The sequence below is a fragment of the Columba livia genome, chromosome 1, assembly GCF_036013475.1.
Source record: "Columba livia isolate bColLiv1 breed racing homer chromosome 1, bColLiv1.pat.W.v2, whole genome shotgun sequence".
Taxonomy (NCBI): domain Eukaryota; kingdom Metazoa; phylum Chordata; class Aves; order Columbiformes; family Columbidae; genus Columba; species Columba livia.
In genome coordinates this window covers 16,301,736-16,324,481 of record NC_088602.1, presented here as the reverse complement: position 1 = coordinate 16,324,481, position 22,746 = coordinate 16,301,736, and the positions used below count along the sequence as shown (strand labels likewise).

Sequence of the window (22,746 nt, the reverse complement as noted above, 5' to 3'; positions counted from 1 at the left end):
TGTCTTGTTTGGTTGGTTGGTTTTTTTTAACACAATCTTCACTCTTCATGTTGTACATCACCCTACACAGAGCCCTACCAGCCAGGAGTCCATAAGGAAGAGCATTTCAGACTAGACATTAGGAGGAAATTTTTTATAATGAGGGTGGAAAAATACAGGAACAGGTTACCCAGAGAGATGGTAGATGCCCTATCCCTGGAGACATCCCAGGCCAGGCTGGACGGGGCTCTGAGCAACCTGATCTAGTTGAAGATGTCTCTGCTCATGGCAGGGCGGTTGGACTAGATGACCTTCAAAGGTTCCCTTCCAACCCAAACTATTTCATGATTCTACGATTTCTGTTCCTAGAACAACTGGGATTGCTTTCGACAAGTTTCAGATATTTCAAAGTTAAGCAAGTAGGCTAATCAAAACTATCATTCATAATTGCAGACAGACAGGAGCTCCAAAGAACAATCTCTCCCAGCCTGAGGTGGGTGGCTGGGGATGGGAATATTCCTTTTCATTACTGGCTGGAGAGGCAGCATGCTTGAGCAGTCCCTGTTAGACACTGATTATAAAAGGCTAAGTTTAAGTGTGATGAATACTACCCTAAGATATTTATTGATATAGGTGTGATTAAAGGCTCATCTTTAAAGGAGCAGAGGAGAGCCCCAGTCATCCCTGACCTGCTTCCGTTCCTCTCCATGCTCCCAGGGAAGCCCCCATGGTCTGGGGGACACCCATCACCATGTGTCAAGAGTAGAGGGTCCCCACCATCTCACAGGCTGAGGGGTCACTGCCAGAGACACAAGGGGAAGAGATTTGAGGATTTTATAAAACTTACTATAGCATCTTTGAAGGGGACTGTGGGAATGTACAAAATTTATTATGGGATGATTAGGGGAAAACCAAAGGCGAGGAAATGGAAGGATCAAAGGAAGGAACAGTTCTGGGAAAATAAACAGATAAGAGGATTAATGGGGCTGATTACGTGACAATAGGCTGCAGGTCAGTGTGCTGCTTAGGCCATGCCCTGGACATTTGGTTCTGTCTTCTCAGTAAATCCTGTCTTATGTGTGGGTGAGCTCTTTCAACATGCATTTGAGTGAAATTCAAGATGGACTGGGTGAGTAGGTTAAGAGATCTGAGTACCGGCAGCTGGAGCATGGCTGCCAGCTGCAGGGACTCGTATGTAACTAGGGATACAGGATGTGTGGGGGCATCTACTGTTTGTGTTTCTATGTCAATGTTTCACCAGTGGACGAATGTGAAGAGGAGGAACAGATGTGGCCTCCAGTTCCTTTTGTATTTGTGCAAGTGCTCCATGTTTTCTGTCTGCGATGATCTCTTTGATGATCGAGTTGGAGGCCTGTATCTAGTGGAGTGCCTCAGGGGTCAGTACTGGGACCAGTACTATTCAATATATTTGTCAGCGACTTGGATGAGGATTGCACTGTCAGCAAGTTTGCTGATGACACCAAGCTGGGAGGAGTGGCTGACACGCCAGAAGGCTGTGCTGCCATCCAGCGAGACCTGGACAGGCTGGAGAGTTGAGCAGGGAAAAATTTAACGAAATACAACAAGGGCAAGTGTAGAGCCTTACATTTGAGCAGGAACAACCCCAGGTGCCAGTATAAGTTGGGGAATAACTTGTTAGAGAGCAGCGTAGGGGAAAGGGACCTGAGGGTCCTGGTGGACGACAGGATGACCATGAACCAGCACTGTGCCCTTGTGCCCAGGAAGGCCAATGGCCTCCTGGGGTGTATTAGAAGGGAGGTGGTTAGTAGGTCGAGAGAGGTTCTCCTTCCCCTCTACTCTGCCCTGGTGAAACTACACCTGGAATATTGTGTCCAGTTCTGGACCCCTCAGTTCCAGAAAGACAGGGAACTGCTGGAGAGAGTTCAGCACAGAGCCACGAAGATTATTAAGGGAGTGGAGCACCTCCCTTATGAAGAAAGGCTGAGGGAGATGGGTCTCTTTAGTTTGGAGAAGAGGAGACTGAGGGGTGACCTTGTTTATAAATATATAAAGGGTGAGTGTCACAAGGATGGAGCCAGGCTCTTCTCGGTGACAACCAATGATAGGACAAGAGACAATGGGTATAAACTGGAACACAGGAGGTTCCATTTAAATTTGAGAAGAAACTTCTTCTCAGTGAGGGTGAGAGAACACTGGAACAGGCTGCCCAGGGAGGCTGTGGAATCTCTTTCTCTGGAGACATTCAAAACCTGCCCGGACATATTCCTGTGTAACCTCATCTAGGTGTTCTTGCTCTGGCAGGGGGATTGTACTGGATGATCCTTCGAGGTCCCTTCCAATCCCTGACATTCTGTGATTCTGTGATCTCATGGTTCTCTGGGCCTGGGGGACAGACATGCAGCAGCTGCCAGTTCAGCACTGCTGACAAAACATCCCTGCTGCTGAAATCAGACATTAATTGGTAATGCTCCGCAGGGCCCACAAGTATGCAGATGGACACCTAGCAAGATCTAAGGTCTTTGAGAAGGTATCTTTCCTCTTATGGACATAAAAAATGTCACCCAGTAGACACTGTCTCACCCTCATTAGACAATTTCTCAAAAAAAAGAAAAAAATCAGAGAAAAAATAAGTCTTGTATTAGATTCCTCTTCTCCATGAATCACAGAATGATTGGGTTTGGTTGGACCTCTGGAGCTCATCTGGTACAACCTTGCTCAAGGAAAGCCACCTAAAGCAGTTTGCCCAGACTCTAGGTGGCCTTTGGAGATACTGCTTTTGCATATATTCAAAGAGAAAGACTCCATCCCCTCACTGGGCAACCTGTGTCAGTGCTTGGTTACCCTTACAGTAAAAAGTGTTTCCTGATGTTCAGAGGGAACCTCCTGTGTTTCAATTTGTGTCCATTGCCTCTGGTCCTGTCAGGACAAGGCAACTGCATTGTATTTATACATACAATTGTATTGTATAGATGCAATGAGATATTTCAACACACTTTTTTCTGACGCTTTTTAAAAACGCCTAGTAGCAGAGCTACTCTAATGGGGCACTCCAGTGTGGATCTAGAATCTAAGCAAATTTAATCTGAACTCTATCAAAGTCTAAAACGTATTATGGCATTCTTAGTCTTGCAAGACAAACACTGGTGCCACACCTTGCTGTGGAGGTGGCAAACAAGACTTTGCTGACCAGGTAGAACTAGAGTCAAAATGATTAATTACAGTGCTTCAGGAAAAGGAAATGAGTAGGTCTGATGGTTGTCTGATATTGCCAAGGTCAGGGAAGCAGATTCAAGTCTTCTAACTTGAATATTTCTATTGAATTTAGGAGGAAATATTTCAGTGCTGCTTATTTGTTCCTTGTTACTCACCTCATTATATTCTTGTTTTCTAATTCTGGTTTTCCTTCACATTTCGAGTGTAGCTTTTTGAGTGGTCTCACAACTGCAAGACTTAATCAGTCCATGATCTCAGCTGTAACAATAGAAGCCCAAAAGATGCATGAATAGGTTGGCTCACAATTTCTAGATTTTTAGCTCCCTAAGGAAGTTTCTAACCGCCTCTGAGTCTGGATTGTTTTCTTCAGTTGTCTCTTCTGCTGACTCTCCCCTACATTATCTGTGCCCTCCATAGCACTGCCATTGTGGTTAACTGCACTAGATCATGTTATTTTAAATGGGATCATCTCTGCCAGCTCTGATCTTTCCAACTTTTTTTTTTTTTTCAGATGATATAGTTCTCACGGTAAAGTTGGCTTGTCCTAAACCTTTCGTGATTGTTTTGTAGGTCCCAAATACTTATCTGACTACTTCTTCCTTGATTTTGGTGATTTCTGATTAGTTTGGACTCTTTCCTTACTTCACTAACTGTGCACACAGATGACCAAACTAATTGTTCAGTATGAAGTCTTGGTTCTGTAGCAGACATAGAGCTCAACTGACACTAGTAGTATCTGTCTTAGTATGATTTAGCTGGTTTAGGGTTGGATGTTGGTATCTTTTTTTCTTGTTTTGAAAATCTACAGTACTATTGACAAGTCAGCCTCACCATTTGAGTAAAAGCAGCATTTTTAACTGAAGGTCATTGACCTGTGTTTGATATCCTGTGCTCTTCTGAGGTACCGTTTGATACCTGGACCTGAGCTGTTATGTTAATTGTCTGTGATACATTCAGTTCAAGCATTTCAGTTATGGTTTTCTCAGTCTTCTAAATGTACCAGATTTTTCCATGCTATAGCAAATTTCTAGCCTGTTTGCATGAAAAATTGGATGAAGACAAAAGTCTCTTCACAAGAAACAGACTTATGCAGCTCCTTCTCCTCTAGAATTCCAATCACAAAAATTACTTTTACTTCAATGCTTTACTTATAATGGTCTCAATTGTTGCAGTTTTCTACATCTTGCCTTGGAGGGCATTTTTCCTACATCTGAGTGTATCTGTTTGCCTTTTGTTTGCCAACGACTCTGTAATGCATCCGTTAGACACAATCCAGGAGGTCCAACAGGGAAGGTCCAACACTATCCCAGGAAAAAAAACAGTTTAGTCTGCTTGTTCTTTTTCTTCCCATTTATTGGTTTTCTTTGTTTCATACACTCACCCTCCCTGGAAGGGAAAAATGCCCTTTGATATTGTTCCCGGCATAATTACATACATATTATCACAATAGGTAGGGCTGTGGTAGTAAGCCAAAAAGCTATTGTGTAATGATTTGGGCACCCAGAACTAAAAGACCCATGAAAGTTTACCACCTCAGTAAAACACACAAAGGTAATGTACATCCTGGCAAAAAAGAACAAAATTAAAATTAATCCATCTAACTACAGTTTGCAGGAAGTTGTTCCTAGTAAAATGTTGATTTGGGCTTAAGGAAATCTGGTCAAAAAAACCTCTTTCTTAGTGACAGAAGCAGCAGATTTTGGGGTTCACAAGTGCTGAAGGCAACTCAGAACTGCAAAGATGCATCTTTCAGCTGACGTCATTATTCCAGAGAAAATAGTTAAAAGCTACCAAGGTGCAGACTTTGTTTCCAGAGGATTCCCTGGTAGCCTCTGAACTGCCATCTGATCTTCAGCCATCCCATTCATGTTTGCTCCCTGCCAACAAGACAACAGTTCTTGCAGGTTCACAAGCAGTAGCTTTCTCACAGGATGTGTTAGTATTGGTGCCATGTGTCCAACTGGGGGTCTGTGAACCTATGGCAATTCCATTGTGTCCCAAATGGTCCAGAGCCCCAGGGCATATGCAGACTGATTTTGCATATAGGTGCAGAGACATTGATCTTTCTTGCTGCCTGTTTCAGGGCAAGTTTTACATCTGCACAACTTGTGTGATGCCATCCAGATTTAGAGGCAAAGGACTTCAAGATGGTAAGGCTGGCTCTGCAAGGCATCCCAGGGCCTCTCTGCCATCAGTGAAGTCCTGCCTGAGACACAGTAGAGCAGGTTCCCAGCCCAGGCAACAGCTCAGATACAGGGATGAAGAATGTGATTTGATTTTCCTGTATTCAGGGAAAAGGTACTTGCCATGGAAGTGGTCCTCCTTCCCTTCTCTTAATTGATGATGCCATGTCTGAGACTGTGCAAGTCACTGAGATGTAACTCGGGCACTGCCCCAGTCTGTGATTTGTCACACTGAATTGCTCTTCTACAATAGAATAATTAGGACTGATTCAGCACCTGACATACTGAGCCATATCACAATGGCCTTTGGACTTCAATGTGGTTTGAACTATATTGTTGTGCTCCTAACACTGCCCAGCACAGCACTCTGTTTCGTAAACAGAGTGACTGATCATTCTCTTTGAGTAGAATCAACAGCATTTCTATAAAGGAACTGTTTAACATTGGGTGACGTTAAGCCACAAGCTTGTGCAAACTTTAAGACATCTGGCTTGGAGAGGTGCCTTTGGCTTTTTCATCTCGGGATTAAAATGTACTTGGCTCATTAAGAGAAAATTCCTAATGAATTCTTAAACTTCATGGAAATATCTGGCAGTCAGATTAATATTGCTGCACGGTGACATAATTTATACCTTTGTCACTCCAGTCCTTGCATGAAAAGTGACATCTTCCAAGGAAATAGCTTGTTTCAAGACAACTTGCTGGATTTGCAGAAATATTTTTATTTTGTTGCTTAAAAATAGATTAGAAACACATGAAGAGATTAAGATATGCATAACAGCACAGAATGGACACAGAAGTACTTCCTGCAAGAATGACAACTGTACTTTGTAGTGCCACCTGCTATTGAGAAAACAATTACAAACATCATTGTGACAAATTAAAACAGGAAACAATTCTTAGAATTATGAAGTACCACTTTTGATGTTTGTAATATTAAAATTACAGAACTACCAATCAAAGTTCCCTTTTCTACAGTAATTCTGTATTGAGAGACTTTGATTCAGGGAAGCCCCACTATGATTCACCCTGTGAATTTATTTTTTCGTTGTTTAGTCAGAGGTGTGCGTGGAAGAGTCACCATAGGGAAAGAAGGATGAAAGCCATTAGAATATTTTAAAATATTATCAGATATAACTAAGAGAAAAGGGAAATAGCCTGAAGAGTCAAATGCAAGCCCTAGGTAAGTGAGGTGCAAAGTAAATGGAAATCCCTAGGACAGAAAGTTGTTCGAGGCTGGGAAACTCTTCTGGAGAAATACTTCTCTTATGCTTCTGTCTAAATGTCCTTTTCAGTCAATTCTGGAAAGAGGAAACATGCTGGATAGATGCCTGGCACTGCTTATACTCCTCTGCAGACCTAATGAACGAGGAATGGTGAATACAGCACCTAGAAAAGGGACACTTTGAGGTCTCTTGCCTCAGCACAAACAACAACAGTGCAGCTTTGCTGAGGAGAAAGTGTGCAAATAAAGCAGGATTATTGCTAATAGAGGGAGACACAAACTCGTACTGCCTGGGTGTATGATGGAAAAACCCTCGAAAACGCTGGCCCTTTCTTAACTACACAGTCAATCTGCTCTTCCTTAGGCACCCACTTTGGCCTTAGCAGTGACTTAGTAGATGGGCCCAAGACCTGGCAGTGTGATTTGAGGTGACCAAAGTGTATTGATGCCTGTGGTCCAGGCAACAGCTGTCTCTGAAGAACAGTTAGGGGGTAGGTAAGGGTAAAGTTGATCTCTCTCCATTGGTTAAACAGAGCCAGGGCCAACATGTCTCTGATGACCCCAGATCCCACAGTGTCACCAGATGCTGGCTTGGGCCCTCGATCCCTGCAGTAGACAGTCCACAGAACCCTGGTCTCTCCAGTATCCTTCCCCGGCTTATGGATGCATTGCTCTCAACCTGTCATCCTACTCATTGGCTAATCCAGCTGGATCTTCATTAGCACTTGCAGTTACACATATGTACCAAACTGACACACATACACCCTGGTGTCTCCAGTCACAGTACCACAGACACATGGATCTTCAGCCCCTGATCCGACCCCAAGGGCTGTCACTGAGACACCAACACACTTCTGCACACAGGACAGAGGCCTGGTCCACGAAAATGGCTAGAAATGGGGTTTGGTGAGAGGCCATAACAGACTGTGCTGTTCAGGTGCAGGTGCAATGCAACAATCCCACAACCAAAATGAGGGACTGTGTAGACACCAGTTGGCACTCAGTGATAATTCTCATGTATTTTGAGATGTTTCCATTTCATTTTGGCATATTTGTGTTTCTTTCCGTTGGGTTTTGAGATTTTTGTCTGAAGACAAGTTCTTGTGGCTAGCTGCCACACCATGGGAAGAACAGATGACTGAAACCTCTTCTTCCCTCATTCAAGGGAGATGTGCTGAAGGGCACGCAGTAGGAAGCAAGTGCAGACATTGAAATGAGACATGACTTTGTAGCCCAAAACCATGGAAATTCCCAAGACAGAGGTAAGCCACTGCTTCTGCTTCCTCTTCCTGATGCTGTTTAAGTTTTTCATTCAATGACTCTTCAAATACATAAACAGCTCCCACAGCTAATACTGGAGTCCAAGACTCTCTAGCTTGCCACAGGCTGCTTTGGAAAGTAGTTTATTTAAAGTTTCCTGGAAAACAATCAGCTGTCACCTCTCACCCTCGGCTTGACTCAGTATCCTCTTGGTCACATTAAAATTTGGCCATAGACCCTTTGCAGAAATGTGCAAAGCAGCAGAACCTCCATGTGCAAGCCGCAACACATGATTTCCTAATGTTCCCATCTCAGGCACCGCACACATCTGATTAATCTGCATCTCTTCTTTGGCTGTGTGTGTTAAAACATGCCCATGATGCCTTCAGAGAATAAAAGAAAAAAAAAGAAGAAATAAGGACTCAACTAAGAAAAAAAAATAAAACAACAAAAAAACCACAAACTACAAAACCAAGAAAGAAACAGAGGTATTGGATCAGGAACTATATAAAACAGTCTATAAAAATATTTATAGTGAAATAACATTAGTTTAGAAACAGAGTTAGAGAAGTTAAGCAGCTCTTCACAAATCCTAGGATCATGTGAGTTGTAGCAAAAACCTTGGAGAAGTATCTAACACACGCAGTTCTTCTTGTTCCTGTCTGGAAATCAAGATGGATTAAGGATCATCAACCATGAATTTTCCTTGAACTAAGAACCATGAGGCTGAATCTCTTTACATTTAAAAAAGCTGTATCATTTGGAGTATTGTCCATTTCAAATACCATTACTGTACTGTTGCTTCTGCTTTTGCAATGTCCTGCATTAACTTTAGTCAATCACTCCAGACAAGCAATGGGACTTGCATTGGAAGGTATAAAGTAATTTGCTTTTCCCAGGAATGATGTCTGCTCGTTTGAACTGAGACATAGTTAGGGGATGCTACATTACAGTGAGTGTAGAATCATATACTAACCAAATTATTTTTCCCTGACATTTGAGAAACTAAGTGAAGTACTTCCCAACACAGTTAAAATTTTCATCCTATATTGAGGTCCTTCAGAACAAAACTTGCTCATATATCAGAAAAAAATGGTGATGATACATATTTACATTTCTCTCTCTCATACTAACATTTACTGTTTCCCTTTTCAGGTCTCCGAAGAGGCTCTGTACCTCCAACAAGGACAGTAATACCAAAACCATTCTGAAAGAAGTCCAGCCTGTACCTGACAGCTTCCAGAGTTAGCACACCTGCAGCCTCTTCAGGCCTTCTACTCTGGTGCTCAGCTGTCCTTGTTGTTAGAAATATATTCCTCAGTTTAGGAGTCTACACTGTAGGTTCTCATATGTGTCCTGGGTGTTTAAACTTCTGTTATTGTTGATTGAGACCTAGCCAATACACTCAATGAAGTATAGAGAGCAATTGATCTTATCTTAAAGTCCATGTCATATGGTCAGTTGAATCAGTCTCTAAAATCCATTGTCTGAAATGGGAGCTTAGACATCAAGATAACTTGTGGATATCTACATGACAAAACGCTTAGGAAATGACCTCAAGTTGCACCAAAGGAGGTTTAGACTGGTTATTAGCAAAAATTTCTTCGTGGAAAGGTTTGTCAGGCACTGGAACAGGCTGCCCAGGGAAGTGGCAGAATCACCATCCCTGAAGGCGTTTAAAAGATGCATAGGTGAGGTTCTTAAGAACATGGTTTAGATGTGGACTTGGCAGTGTCAGGTTAACGGTTGGACTAAATGATCTTAAAGACCTTTTCCAACCCAAATTATTCTATGAGACACCCACCTGGGGCTGGCTGCCACGACACAGAAGCTACATCTGGAGGTCAAGTGGAATTCCTTGGAGCATCTCAAATAGCACTCTGGCAACTGAATCCCAAACTTCCTGTCTAAACTCAATCACTGTTGTTTAAAACCATGCTAGAGTTGTGGAGAACAGTCACTGCTTCCCTTTTAGGAAAACCTTTCATATATTTAACAGCATTTATCATTACTCCCCTCAGTCTTCCTGCAATGAAATAGTAAAACCAGAGTCACAAAATGGTTACTTCAATCTTCCTTTTCCAGACTCACAAAAATTCCTGTTGGGCTCCATGGAACCTTTCCAACCAGAGCTCAGCAATCTGCCTGACTCCAAACACACTGTTGCAGCTGAGACCTTTTCCATGCTGGCAAGAGCATGAACATTATTTTACTTACCATACATATGGGAACCCAGTTTATGCATTCCAGTAACATGAGTGATTTTTGTTAATATCAGTCAAAAATTTTGAATAATTTCAGCACTCAGTTTTGCTACCATCGCAAGTTTGTTTTAGACAGAAGTTTTAGTTATTTTATGAAAGCCCTGGAGTCATGGTGTTGATTATTCCTAGATAAGATCGGTTCTTTGTACTGTCTTTTTTATTTCATTATTACATATTATGACATAATATATTACATAGCATAATGTTATTCATTATAATACAATGTTCTATCATGTTACTGTTATATAGTATCTCCTATTATTTCTCCACTTTGTTAAGACCTTGTCCCATAAGTAGTCTAAATCTATGATTAAAAAACAAAAACATACAAAATGTAGCTCCACGTTCTACCTGAACAGCATTTCTTTATTCATTAAACACTATGAAACTGACCAAAAGGGAGGGTTCAGGCAAAATAAGGACAGTAAGATTAGTTAAACACATTGCGTCACCACCTGATGACGAAACTGTTATGCATCGTTTTTACTAATCAGAGGATATTATACAGCATGAGTCAGGCTGACACTGATTTATAAATTAGCTATATAAACAGAGCTGAGAAGTGTGTTCAATACCTCGAGAGTGAAACTGAGGCAGACAACCTTAGACAAGGATGAAAAACTTCTTTCTTCTCCCTCTGCTATATGTGACCATCTCCTCTGCTTTTCCTGTGGCTCCAGAAGAAGATGAAAGAAAAACCCTACAGATTGTAGAGGTAAATATCTTTCAGTGCATTCTAAGTGAAACGTAAGGTAATCTGAGGGTTAACTATAATTGCAATTCTTTTCACAGAATATGTCTTGAAACTAAATATGTACCATTCTGCAGAGGTTTCAAGAGAAAGCTTCTCCTACTGGTCTAGAAAATGTGTGAAAATTATGTGGAATTTACTTACTGAAAAGCTGTCCGAATATTGCTTAACTTCACTTTTGACATTGTCAGTAAAGTAATAACAAAACTAATGAAGTGTGAATTATAGCAGCAAGGCTCTGCGGCTGTGCAGAAATAGTCAAACTCGGCAACAACTTACATTTTAGAATGTGTTTTGAAACTTGTGAAATGACTGGCCTCAGTAACATAAGGGAAGAACCTTGCCTGAAGCAAGCATAGGTTTCAACATTTTGCAGAATGGATCTTTTATGGAATACTTTGGAAAAGACTGGACATCTATGAGTTGTCCAACACAACATATAGAAACAACACTGCTTATTGGACACAAAATTGTTGAAATTTAGTAGGAAGACTTGAGTTCCTAATATCGTATTTCGTAGCTAAAAATAAATGACATGATTTGCCAAGTGCTGCCTCTCTAGGAGTGCTCACCTGCTTTGCTGGGAGTCCTGGCTGTGTGGAGTCTTGCTGCCAATCTCTGGTTCATTGAATGAGACCAGTTGTAAGCTTCCTCATAAGTTTTGCTGTTAATCAGTAATTATTGGAATGTAATACGGAAGTATTGGAATGGACTACGGAAGTAATTATTAACATTAAGTATTCAACTTTAAAGACATTTCTTCTTACATTCCATCAGTGAAACAAGAAATTCAGAAAACTATATGAAAACTGTGAGTTATATCTGACTCTTCACACCAATTCCTAGAGAAAATAGGCTGTTCTTGTTCCTGGTAAACACATGGCATGCAGATATGGGAATAGTTCAAGATTGCTTAGAAAATTCAAGTGTGACTGAATATGATGTACTGATATGCCACTATGTTATTTTTTTAAACTTTGATTCAGAGTTATCTACAGAATTTCTATGATCTTCAAAAGGATCATAAGCCTCATTTAAGAAACAAGTCTGCAAACCTCCTTGCTGAAAAGCTCAAGGAAATGCAGGAATTCTTTGGACTGCAAGTGACTGGGAAACCTGATCTTGACACTTTGGAGATGATGAAAAAACCCAGATGTGGTGTACCTGATATAGGGCAATATGTTTTCACACCAGGGAATCCCAAATGGAAAAGAAATGATCTGACATACAGGTAACCTTTCCTAATCTTATTCAAAAATACATAAAACTAGCATCCCAACTTTGGGGGGTCTGAATTAAGCACATTATGCCATATACGGACATACAGAATGATGAACTGATTTCTGGAAGAAGACAGATGGTAGAAGGTGGTATCTAAAATGAAGCCATTAGTATTTTTCATTCATGAAAGATATGTCTAAGATTTCCGACTTCTGTACAAATTATTATTTTTAGCTCAAATTCTGTATTCTTAACAACATATAATGTGTTTGGTTTGCTTTGAAGGATTTTGAATTACACCCCAAAGATGAGACAAGCTGATGTAGATGAAGCAATCCGAAAAGCTCTCAGTGTCTGGAGCAATGTGACACCATTGACATTTCGAAAGGTTGAGGACAAAGAAGCAGATATAGTGATCTCTTTTGCTTATAGAGGTAACACTGATATCTTTGTGTAGCAAATAGGAATCTGCAATCGTGGAAATAATTTAGGATTCCAACTGATTATTTCGTTCTTCATTTTAGACCATCGTGACAACTCTCCTTTTGATGGCCCCAATGGGCAGCTGGCTCATGCTTTTCAGCCTGGTGAAGGTATTGGTGGAGATGTACATCTTGATGAGGAGGAAGCCTGGACCAAAGATGGGAGAGGTAAGGACTTTTTAACTGGATCCATTTATACAGTTTTACCTCATACAGACTTAGCTCATAGGATGCTTAGTTCATGAGCTCGATTGCAGGCAAAAAGTGAACCCAAGTGGAAGAATTTGTCCTTTTAAATTGTTTTGCTCCCTTATTTGCCATTTGTGGTAATCAACTGACAGAAAAGACATTTTTAAGTCATAGTGGTTTATAATGGCAACAAAGTCAACACTTAAAAATACTTTTTAGTTCAGATGAAGCCTAAAGCTTGGATAGAGGAAGATCTGGTGGTGAAGTCTTCTCCACTTCAGAATTTGGTGCTAACTAGGGTATTTGAATATCACCAAAACTGTCATCTGAAAGGTTGGTTTTGAAGGCCTTTTTCTGCTGAATCACTGAACCTCCACACATCGTTGGCACGATCCTTATCTGAGCAGTTTATGTGACAGCAAGAGAAACAGGGTTTGTGTTTAAGACACAAGGATATTACAGAAAAGATAATGAAGCCATAATTAAGGCCTAAAATTCCTTAAGTACTCATATAGCTCTTCTGTTATAGTATTTTTGAGTTGTAATATTGATAGCATTATTCACATATTCTCTTTTACTGTAGTTCAGGAGGATGCGTTAGTGTTTCCCATCTAGTCAACTATGCTGAATATTAAAACAGATTTTACTTTGTTTCATATTATTTTTATTCTACAGGATACAACTTGTTCATTGTCATTGCCCATGAGCTTGGCCACTCACTGGGTCTGTCTCATTCAAATGATCCTGGAGCTCTGATGTATCCAACTTACTCCTACACAGACCCCAATGAATTCCTTCTTCCTCAGGATGACATTGACGGCATTCAAGCCATCTATGGTAAGAAAAAATATTCTTATTTGATGTTTCTACTTGGGAGGCTGGTAAACAGTGATATGAATATATTTAAAATATGCTTGTCCCACCAAAATGAGAAGTTTAACTGTTGCTAAACAACGGAAAACAAAAGAGAGAAAATTCCTGGAAGCTAACTTCAACTGAAATGTAGTTCTGCAAAAAACTCATTTTGTAAAAGATGAACACAACTGATGTTATTGGCATTAAAAGCCTGTTTTTAGTGTCAGACCCTTATTTTAAAATAACGTGCCCCCTCATTCTCTGTAAAGAAGATTCTTGGTGTTCTCAGAGACTTTCTGAACACTGCCTTTATATTTCTCTGTATTAAAAGATAAAATGTTCTTCCTATAGGACAGTCTAACGCTGCTGTGCAGCCAACGGGACCCACAACTCCACAAGCTTGCGACCCAAATTTGACATTTGATGCTATTACCACTCTGCGTGGAGAAATGATATTCTTCAAGGGCAGGTAACAACAATAAGCATATATATTATCTCTTTAAAATATTCAGTAGTTTAAAAAAAAATCTGTGATGTACAAGGGAAAACTGTCCTTTCGGAATGCAGTGCAAAGAAAAACACTAGAAAACCTGGACATATTTACACAAGTGAGAGTTCTCAAATCATTAATCCCAAGAGCCCTCATTGACAAGAGCAGTGAAGGAGGTGAGGACTTGTAGGTTGTTTACCAACTGTTCTGCTGCTGTGGCCAGTGCTGCAACAGACTTGTCTGGGAACTCAATTCAACTGATAGCAAAGCAAGAGCATTTTTATGTCCCTTCGCAATGTGTCCCTGGGTCCCACACTGTCACCTTCCTGCTACTCCTCAGCACAAGAGCAGTGGCAGAACTGAAAGCACTGGTATGTAGGAAGATGTTTGTTAGTTGGTTACTCTTAGCCTGCCCATCCTACAGAGACACAGAAGGGCTTATATTCATCTTGCATGATTTTTGGCATGTAAATGAGGTGCTGAAGTTAAGAATGCCTTCACTCTAGATTTCCTTTACATTAAGTGGATGGAGATATTTACACCCATGTCTCTCCTGTTATACTCCAGGAGCTGTAATAATTGTTTTGCACTTATGAGAGAAGTGGCATTACTTTAATATATTTTTTTTTTAAAAAAAAACAGATACATGCTGCGCAAACATCCTGCAAGGACAGAGACAGAGCTCAATTTTATCTCACTGTTCTGGCCAAAGTTACCATCAGGAATTCAAGCTGCTTATGAAAATGTTGAGACAGATGAAGTTTTACTTTTTAAAGGTAATTGCTTCTGAAATTCTCTACTTTTTCTGACCAGTTTCTCCCTGCCCCTTTGCAAACTCCGCAACTGCAGAAGTCAAAGTGGTTTTTAAAGGAAGATCAATGAAACAGAGAATCTTGCAGATCTACAAATAATTAAACTCATAGAGTTATAGCGCTAGAAGAGATTTCTGGAGGTCATAATCCTGAAACTTGCCCTTCTGTTTTAGTTAATGCTCTGAAAAACAAGACATGAAAATAGATTCCCATCTTCAGGTCTAGTTTTCTTCAGGTAACAGGATTTCACTTTATGCAGAAGGATTTTTTTCTGAACTTAGTTGGCAAATACAGGCATTTGTACAGTACTGCTACTATTCTAACTATTAGAATGGAATATATTGTTATCACATGTAATAATACAACTTTTTGCAAAAAGTGTGAAGTCCATTTTTAAAAAGGAGCATGAAAACTAATTATTAGACTAGTCAAAACATTTTTTTTGTGTGGAAAATATTTTAAAAAATGAAATTACGTAAAAAAACTATTGGGAATCTTTAGAAAACTGACATGCTTATTAGTATTCTGTGATATTTTTGATTAAATAAATGTATGTTGGTGGAAAAGCATATTGTGGGAGGAAAAGTGTTTGTTTACTGGAAACAACAATCAGTTCTTTTCTTTAAATGTCTCAATATGCTTTAAATGTCTCAAATAACGTCATTATGCACATATCACAGCATATGATATATTACCACGTATGGATATGTTCATCACATCTAAGATTACCAAAGTACTTCTTAGTAATTTAATTTAATGCACATTGTCTAGTTTTCAAAGTATTATGTGGGTCTATAATCAAATAATATATTACATGAATTTAATGAACTCAATATCCCAGTACAATGTCAGTGGACTAATACATCAGCTTCCAGCCCTCCCCAAACTGTTACCTAGACAAATACTTTGTATTCATCTGAACAAAATCTGGTCAGAGTACTATCCGTTCATCTTATGATTCTACTGTTTTACTCATAAAAACAAAGGATATTTCAACTGTCTTTACGATGTATGTCCAGGGTAAGGCTTAGAACCATTTTCTAAAGCAATAAACTGAAAGGAATAATACTGATATCTAAGAAAAATTGTTTGCTAGCTATTTCAACACAATTTGTTTATAAATGGCAAAAACAACTGCTGTGTCCTGTTTTTCAGAGGATAAATACTGGGTTCTCAGGGGTTATGACATTGCACCTGGTTATCCTAAACCAATCTATCGTTTGGGGTTCCCGAAGACTGTTAAAAGAGTTAATGCAGCTTACAGTGACGAAACCACAAGAAAAACATACTTCTTTATAGCTGACAGATACTGGAGGTAAGACTTAATGTTCATCTCCCATGTTCACTTGTCCCTGAGGACTGATGTATGACTTTAAAGTTCAAATACAGCAATATTTAATCCAAGTATACTCCAGAAATTTAAATAGGATTCTCTGGAAGGAAACATCAACTTTTCCATAGTTTTGTGGGGTTTTTTTGCCATTCATTAGATTCCAGTAGCAGGAATGTAATTACTTGCTACCAAATTAATCATCTATCCAATAAATGTGTGATTTTCTAGTAAATTATTAACCTTTTCTCCACAACAGTGTAGCTTTTCTGAGCAATGTTATGATAGTTTACACTTTTCACTCACATTTCAGACAAAATGAACTGCTAACAAAAAGTGCTGTTATTGAATTTCTCTATGAACAAATGGTACATAATCTCCACCTGTACAGCTGGTTGTATTTACAATTTAAGTGTAGCTCATGACAAACTTCAGAGAGTAATTTGGTTTAAGTAATACAAGGTTTTACACTAATACAAGTATGTTTCAGGACTGTGGTACCATCTTTCTATTCCTGAGCTTTATGTTTTGCTTTTATACTGAACTGGATCTCCAGCATCTCAAAATCAAAACTCATTTTATTTGCAAGTGATTGCAAAGCCTCTAGATGCACCAGAAATGCATTAATGTGTTCCTGGGCTGCATTCCCAAGGTCCCTGAGAGCCTTGTTACAATATTCACCAAAGGCAGGGTTTCATATCTCCCAACACCCATAACATGAAGACCCTAACACATAATTGAGAGAATCAAAAAGCTACTTTGGCTAATCATTGTAAGACTTTTTAGGAAGAGCAGAGTAGCATATGCGTATGAATTTGCTTTGGACTTTCAAAATATTGCTGCATTCCCACAAATTGTAACGGCGTTTCTTGTGTTAAGGTATGACGAAAACAAAAAGTCCATGGATCATGGTTATCCAAGGAAAATAATCTCTGACTTCGGAAAAATTGGCAGAGTTGATGCTGCTTTCCAGAAAGATGGTAAGTAAAACACACCTTTAATATGGGTTTACTTGAATATTTGGGCTTCTGTAGATAGGGGCACTTGTTTTCAAAAACCTTAGTAGACATGAAAATGAAAAATAGCAAGTATACATGGGCTGTTTATGTTGTTGTTTTTTTTTTTTTTTTCAAAAATACTGAAGTCACCTATGAAATATAATTGGATTAAATTTTATTTCTAGGTTATGTCTACTTCTTCCATGGTACAACTCAGTTCCAGTTTGATCCTCATGCCAAACGGATTGTCAGACGGATGAAGAGCATCAGCTGGTTTAATTGTTAATTGCAATGCTTTGCCATATATACACTGCATTTTTTTATGTGCTGAATTTTTCAACATTTCAGAACTATCAGGTCACAATGGATTTCTGCCCAAATTCTATGGGAGTATAGTTTTAATAATTAATTATTGTGAAACAAATACATTTGTATAGTTTATCAGAATTTCACCTGCTACGTTGAAGTTTCCTAATAAATTATGGTTATCATATCATTGTGTCTTTGATGTCTCATTCATACTAATACTCAGGAGCCCAGTCTCACTTTCGAACACTAGAAAATGTATTCTGGAATGACGCATTAAGTCTTTTTCCCAAAGCCAGAGGAAGGAGCAGTCAGCTGGCTCTGAACTCCATCACTTCACACAAGCCCTGGTGCAAATCCTCTGGGTAATTAGGCCAGTCGGGTCTCGTTAGCATCACTCTACAAATCACACTTCCACGTACTGTTCCTCTGTCCCCAGCTTCTACTTGTAGCTCTCCCTTCTGGGTGCATGTCTTTGCAAGTGTAGGAGGGGGGTTTTTCCCTCATGTTTTGGGTCTAGGAACTGGGTTTAAGCCTGGAAATGTAGATTAAAAAGGACCTCTGAGATTGCTGAAACCAGTCCCTTACTATCGCAAGTAGACACATCATATAATGGACAAATAAGCCTCTTTATTCAACGTTCTTTCAGGTGTTAGCTACTCCAGTAGTTAGTAAATCCCTCCTAACTTCAGTGGGTTCAAGGACGAAAAAGATTCCTTAAAAACTGAAAATTCTTGGACAAAAATATTTCTAATACAAATAGTTAATGGAAAAGACTGCTTGACTTCCAGCCTAACTGCATTTTTTTTTCAAATATCCTCAATTAAAATCATCTTTAAAGAGTTACTTGCTTTCTCTTTGTAGCTCAGCTGATAACATTAGAAGCCATACGCCCATAACAAAATGTATTACCTCATGCAACGTCTGTATTATTCTACGTACTTCAGAGGAAAGTTTCAGGTTACTGTAACAGCAGTAGCTGCATTTTGAGAAAACAATGTGTAACCTTATATAAATGCATCCCTTTAAGTTTTTCATTACTTACCTGTCTGTATTACAAGCCTATTAAATTGTATCCTTCATGAATAAAGAACAGACTTGCTAGTTCTTATGTTTATTAAATTCAGGAGTAAAAATTGGTCTAAATACTATTCAAAGAGAAGGAGTTGTATAACTGAAAATTAATTTGAATATATTATATTCTTTATAAAACCCTAAAAAATATTGCTATAAAATAATAAAAAATAAACTTAAATTACAGTAAATCAAAGTGTTTAATGAAGAAGTTAACTTATGTGACTCCTGTTCTCACAAGGTGATTTAGGCACTGGTTCTTTAATTTGAAAACTTAGTAGCAATGCTAATTAATCGTATTTTCTTGTGTAAGCCAGTGCTAATGAACTACCAACAACAATTAACCAAAAATTCTTCTAGAAGTGTATAAATATAAATTGATTATGTTGTTCTAGCAGAGATGAGCTATAAACATAACACAAGATCTATAGAGAAATAGAATATTTCTTGCCAGACCAATTATGTATTAAAAAACAAAAATTGGGGGCACATGTTGCCTTCAGATATAAAGTAGAAGCAGAAGATCCCAAGGAAATGACAGAGAAGCTGAGAACACTAACCCCCCCGTGGAAGAAAAAAGTAGCGGGTACTCAAAGGACAGAGAAAATGATGAGGGGTAAGGAGGTTGTTATGTTTTGAAGAAAAGAGAGAGATAAAAAGTCCTTTTCAAACCATGGAAGATGAAGAAGAAGCTAAAGAGAGGATGAAGTTTATGAGGGCATATTTTTAGGCCATTCCTTTTGGTATCCTGTGGAGTTCTGATTTTAGTTGCCAGCCACTTTTTTAAAAAAAATTCTTTTGTGGATTTCCCTTGAGCAGGAAGACTGAGAGCTCAAAATGAATTTATTTATTTGTGAGAAATATTCCCCCTGCTTATGTGAGTGAACATTTCCTTTGCCTACATGGCCGTGGCAATTGCTCCATCCCAGCCACACCATTAGGAGGAGGGCACAGCTGGTGCCAGCAGCTCTCGCCCGGCTGCGGGCACAAGCACCGCTTTCAGCAATTTGGAATCTGGGTGTTGTTTCCAGTTTAGTCTACACAATCACCTGATGTTTTTCTTACTCCCTTTTAATAAGTTTACAGTCCCATTTTCTAATTATTGTACTATGATGGAATACCATACCACTCCCTAGTGTCTGGTTACTGTTTTTGTGTGTAGTTGTAGCCCATATTTTTATTAACTGACACAGATTTACCCAGGCAGGAATACAATTGCCTAAACATATGTTTAGTGCATTTGAGGCGCAATGTGGGGTATCTAGGTCACCCATGCCAGTGTGAAACAGGACTGTGGGAGACCAATGTTCCCCAGAGCCCCACAGAGCCTACGCTGTCTCCAGGGACCTATGTTCGGGTGGTTGGATCCTGCCTTCACAGGCAGCGGTCTTTGTTAAAGGTTTGCCAGGGGTCAAACATATTATTTGAATCATTTGCCATTGTCCCATATTTTACACTCAAGCTGAGTAATGATTCAGCTTTGTTGATTCTACCGTAGGATTAAGTCTGCAAAGTAGTGGCTCAACTCAGCTGCCTGACCAGGTACCTGGTGCCACCAGGGTGACTGAGTTGGCCTCCAGCTGCCAGTATAGAGTGCACATGTTCCCTCTGAGTCCTGGGTCACAGCCATCAGGCCTGCGCAAATGTACCAGGGTCACGACTGTCTCAAAAGCACAACAAATCACTGTTCAGGCAGCTTAGTTGCAGCCTAAATGGTTTCATGTGATCTCAGGCTTAGACTCTCATTGTAATCAATGGTGTTGGTCAAAGCATTCGGTGAGCTCATAAGAGCTGCATAGATCATCCTAAGTTCACCTTCTACATGTGGTCAGATGAAATGTTCTCTAGATGCTATGTGACTATATTGATTAGATTTCTGTTGTTATAATTCGAGCTTAGACAGTAACTCAGGTGCAGACCCTCACATGGCTGACACTTAGGAAAGGTGGATCCTTGCTGGTGTTGTGCCAAGGTCACCGTGATGCAGCAGTGTTGATGATTCATGTGATTCTTTGTGTAGTGTTACTTGGTACTACTGACATGATGAGGATAGGCGGTGACCTTTTTGGGTTAAAACAGGTCACTTTACTGCAGTCTGGATAAAAACAGGATGAGTAAAAAAGTCACGATGTAGATGAACACCCACCAACTCTAACCAATGTCAAAGATAAGCATAAGGAAACCAGCAGCTGCTTATACAGCTTCTTCTTTTCCCAGGCCTCAAGGCCAGCTATAAGTGTATTGGTGAAACAGCACTTGCGAAAAAACATCTTCGGGCCTCTCTCCCATGGGCCATGGGAACTGGCTGCTATGTTGTGTAGGTGGTCAAGTTGCGAAAAAGCGCTTTGAGTGACATAAACCTCCACCATCTGTCACTCAAATGTCTTCTGAGCAAACACTAATGTAGCTTGAGCTGTTCACAGAAACTAGAATTGTAGTTTAAACCACTTGTTTAAAGCTTCTTTATATTCAATAAAGACAGAGAGCACCTATAGAAGTCAGTTCATCCTATTCTAAGCTGGTTGAATCACTCTACAGAGTTGCATACAGTGTTATGTATTTCTCCATTTGCTATAGGAGAATGCTTAACTAATAAATGTGTATAGTTAGGTGTAACCAGTCTTAACCTAGCTGCTCTCATCTCTATCCTTCCACTGCTATGCAGCAGACAGCTGTGGGGATCTGATGGCCAACCACAGTGGGAAAAAGGACCGCTTCTCCCAGTTCTTACCAAATCATAGTACTGCCCCGATCTTTTACAAAATCAAATTCATATCAGCCAAAACATGTTTTCCAAAAATATGTTCTAGTGCCATTGGAAAATACACTTGGTGCAAAAGCCACTGAACAGGGGTCTGTCTTTTGTGACCTACACCATATATATAGTTGGATGATACCACCATGGTCATCACTTCTAGCTTTAAAACCTCTGAGGCAAACAAATGCGTTCATTTGAAAACATAAGACAGATCTCAAATGTCTGTACTTCTGGATAAACACACATCATTTCCAGTAGCAGTTCAGTTGAGCTCTCAGTTTGTCACAGTTTGTACCTCAGTTACAGAACTGGATGGGATCCAGGCCTCACAGATCTCTTACTTAATACAAGGATAATAAGCAGAAATTAATGGAAAGGTTTGTGGGTTTTTTATCATAGCTGAGAAATGCCATTAAAAAACAAGTTTCACTAACAAGGCTACATTGTGAAATTTGGGATAGAAAATCCGTCATTAACACCTCCAGCTGGAGAGAGGTTGACCACAAGTGACAGCAAAAAAGCCAAAAACACAGAAGCAAGGATTTCCTGACAAAGCCACTGTCCAACATGAGGGTATTACTGTTTTGTAAAAGTTGAATCCATGCTGTCATAGCTCCTTTGAGGTGCCAAACACCTTCAGCTCCAGTTGCTGCCAGAGGAAGATGAAGGTGATTGTCCAACGCAGGATGAAATCCCGTAATTTGTCACAGCCTGTGTCACTCTTGAAACTTCCTTTATTCTGAATTACTTGAGACAGGAAATAATCATATCCCCTGCGGTTAATGTGGTTTAACTGAAGAAACCTTTTGTAATGAAATGGCAGATAGCAGATAGATAGATAGATAGATAGATTAGATAAATGCAGGCAGGATTTATAGGATAAAATGTTTTTTGTTTATGTATAACCTGGATTCCACCAGTATAATTTAAAAGAAACACACCTTTTCTGAGTTGCAGGGAGTGATTTGTGGTTTTCATCTATTTCCAAAATAGCCAGTCTCACTTTATGGATCAATTTAAAAAGCAAATTTTCTGCTGACAGTAATTTCTCCCACAGTTTTAATTTTTTTGCATGAGATTCACATCTGGTGCATGACTCTCATTTTTCAGGCTGAGAATGGTTAAGAGTTCCTCTAAATTTGGTGACCACATTTCATACAGCTGATTTGGTACAACTTAAAAGGTTTTGCATTTGTCTTCCATTTCATCTGCTGTGAAATTGTTCAGATTCGCTAAAATTCAGTGTAAAATATCTGAAATTGAGTGCCAGTTTTGAAATGGTAGCCAAGCAGCTTAGGAGTATTCAAACACTAACTGACTTCAGATGTCTGTGAAACTGGACGGGTTTAATTAAGTTTCATTGTGTCAGCCAGC

General features: G+C 39.6%; 1 protein-coding gene across 1 annotated transcript; it reads left to right on the top strand.

Moving 5' to 3' along the window:
- Positions 1–147: 147 nt before the first annotated feature.
- LOC102089808 (interstitial collagenase) lies at positions 148–17,727 on the top strand. The gene is made up of 11 exons (XM_065047074.1): positions 148–7,844; positions 8,998–10,821; positions 11,844–12,088; positions 12,364–12,512; positions 12,603–12,728; positions 13,425–13,586; positions 13,956–14,073; positions 14,737–14,870; positions 16,062–16,221; positions 17,116–17,216; positions 17,420–17,727. The coding sequence occupies exons 2-11, from the start codon at positions 10,720–10,722 to the stop codon at positions 17,518–17,520; spliced, it is 1,398 nt and encodes a 465-aa protein (XP_064903146.1). The 5' UTR covers positions 148–7,844; positions 8,998–10,719; the 3' UTR covers positions 17,521–17,727.
- The last annotated feature ends 5,019 nt before the right edge of the window (positions 17,728–22,746 follow it).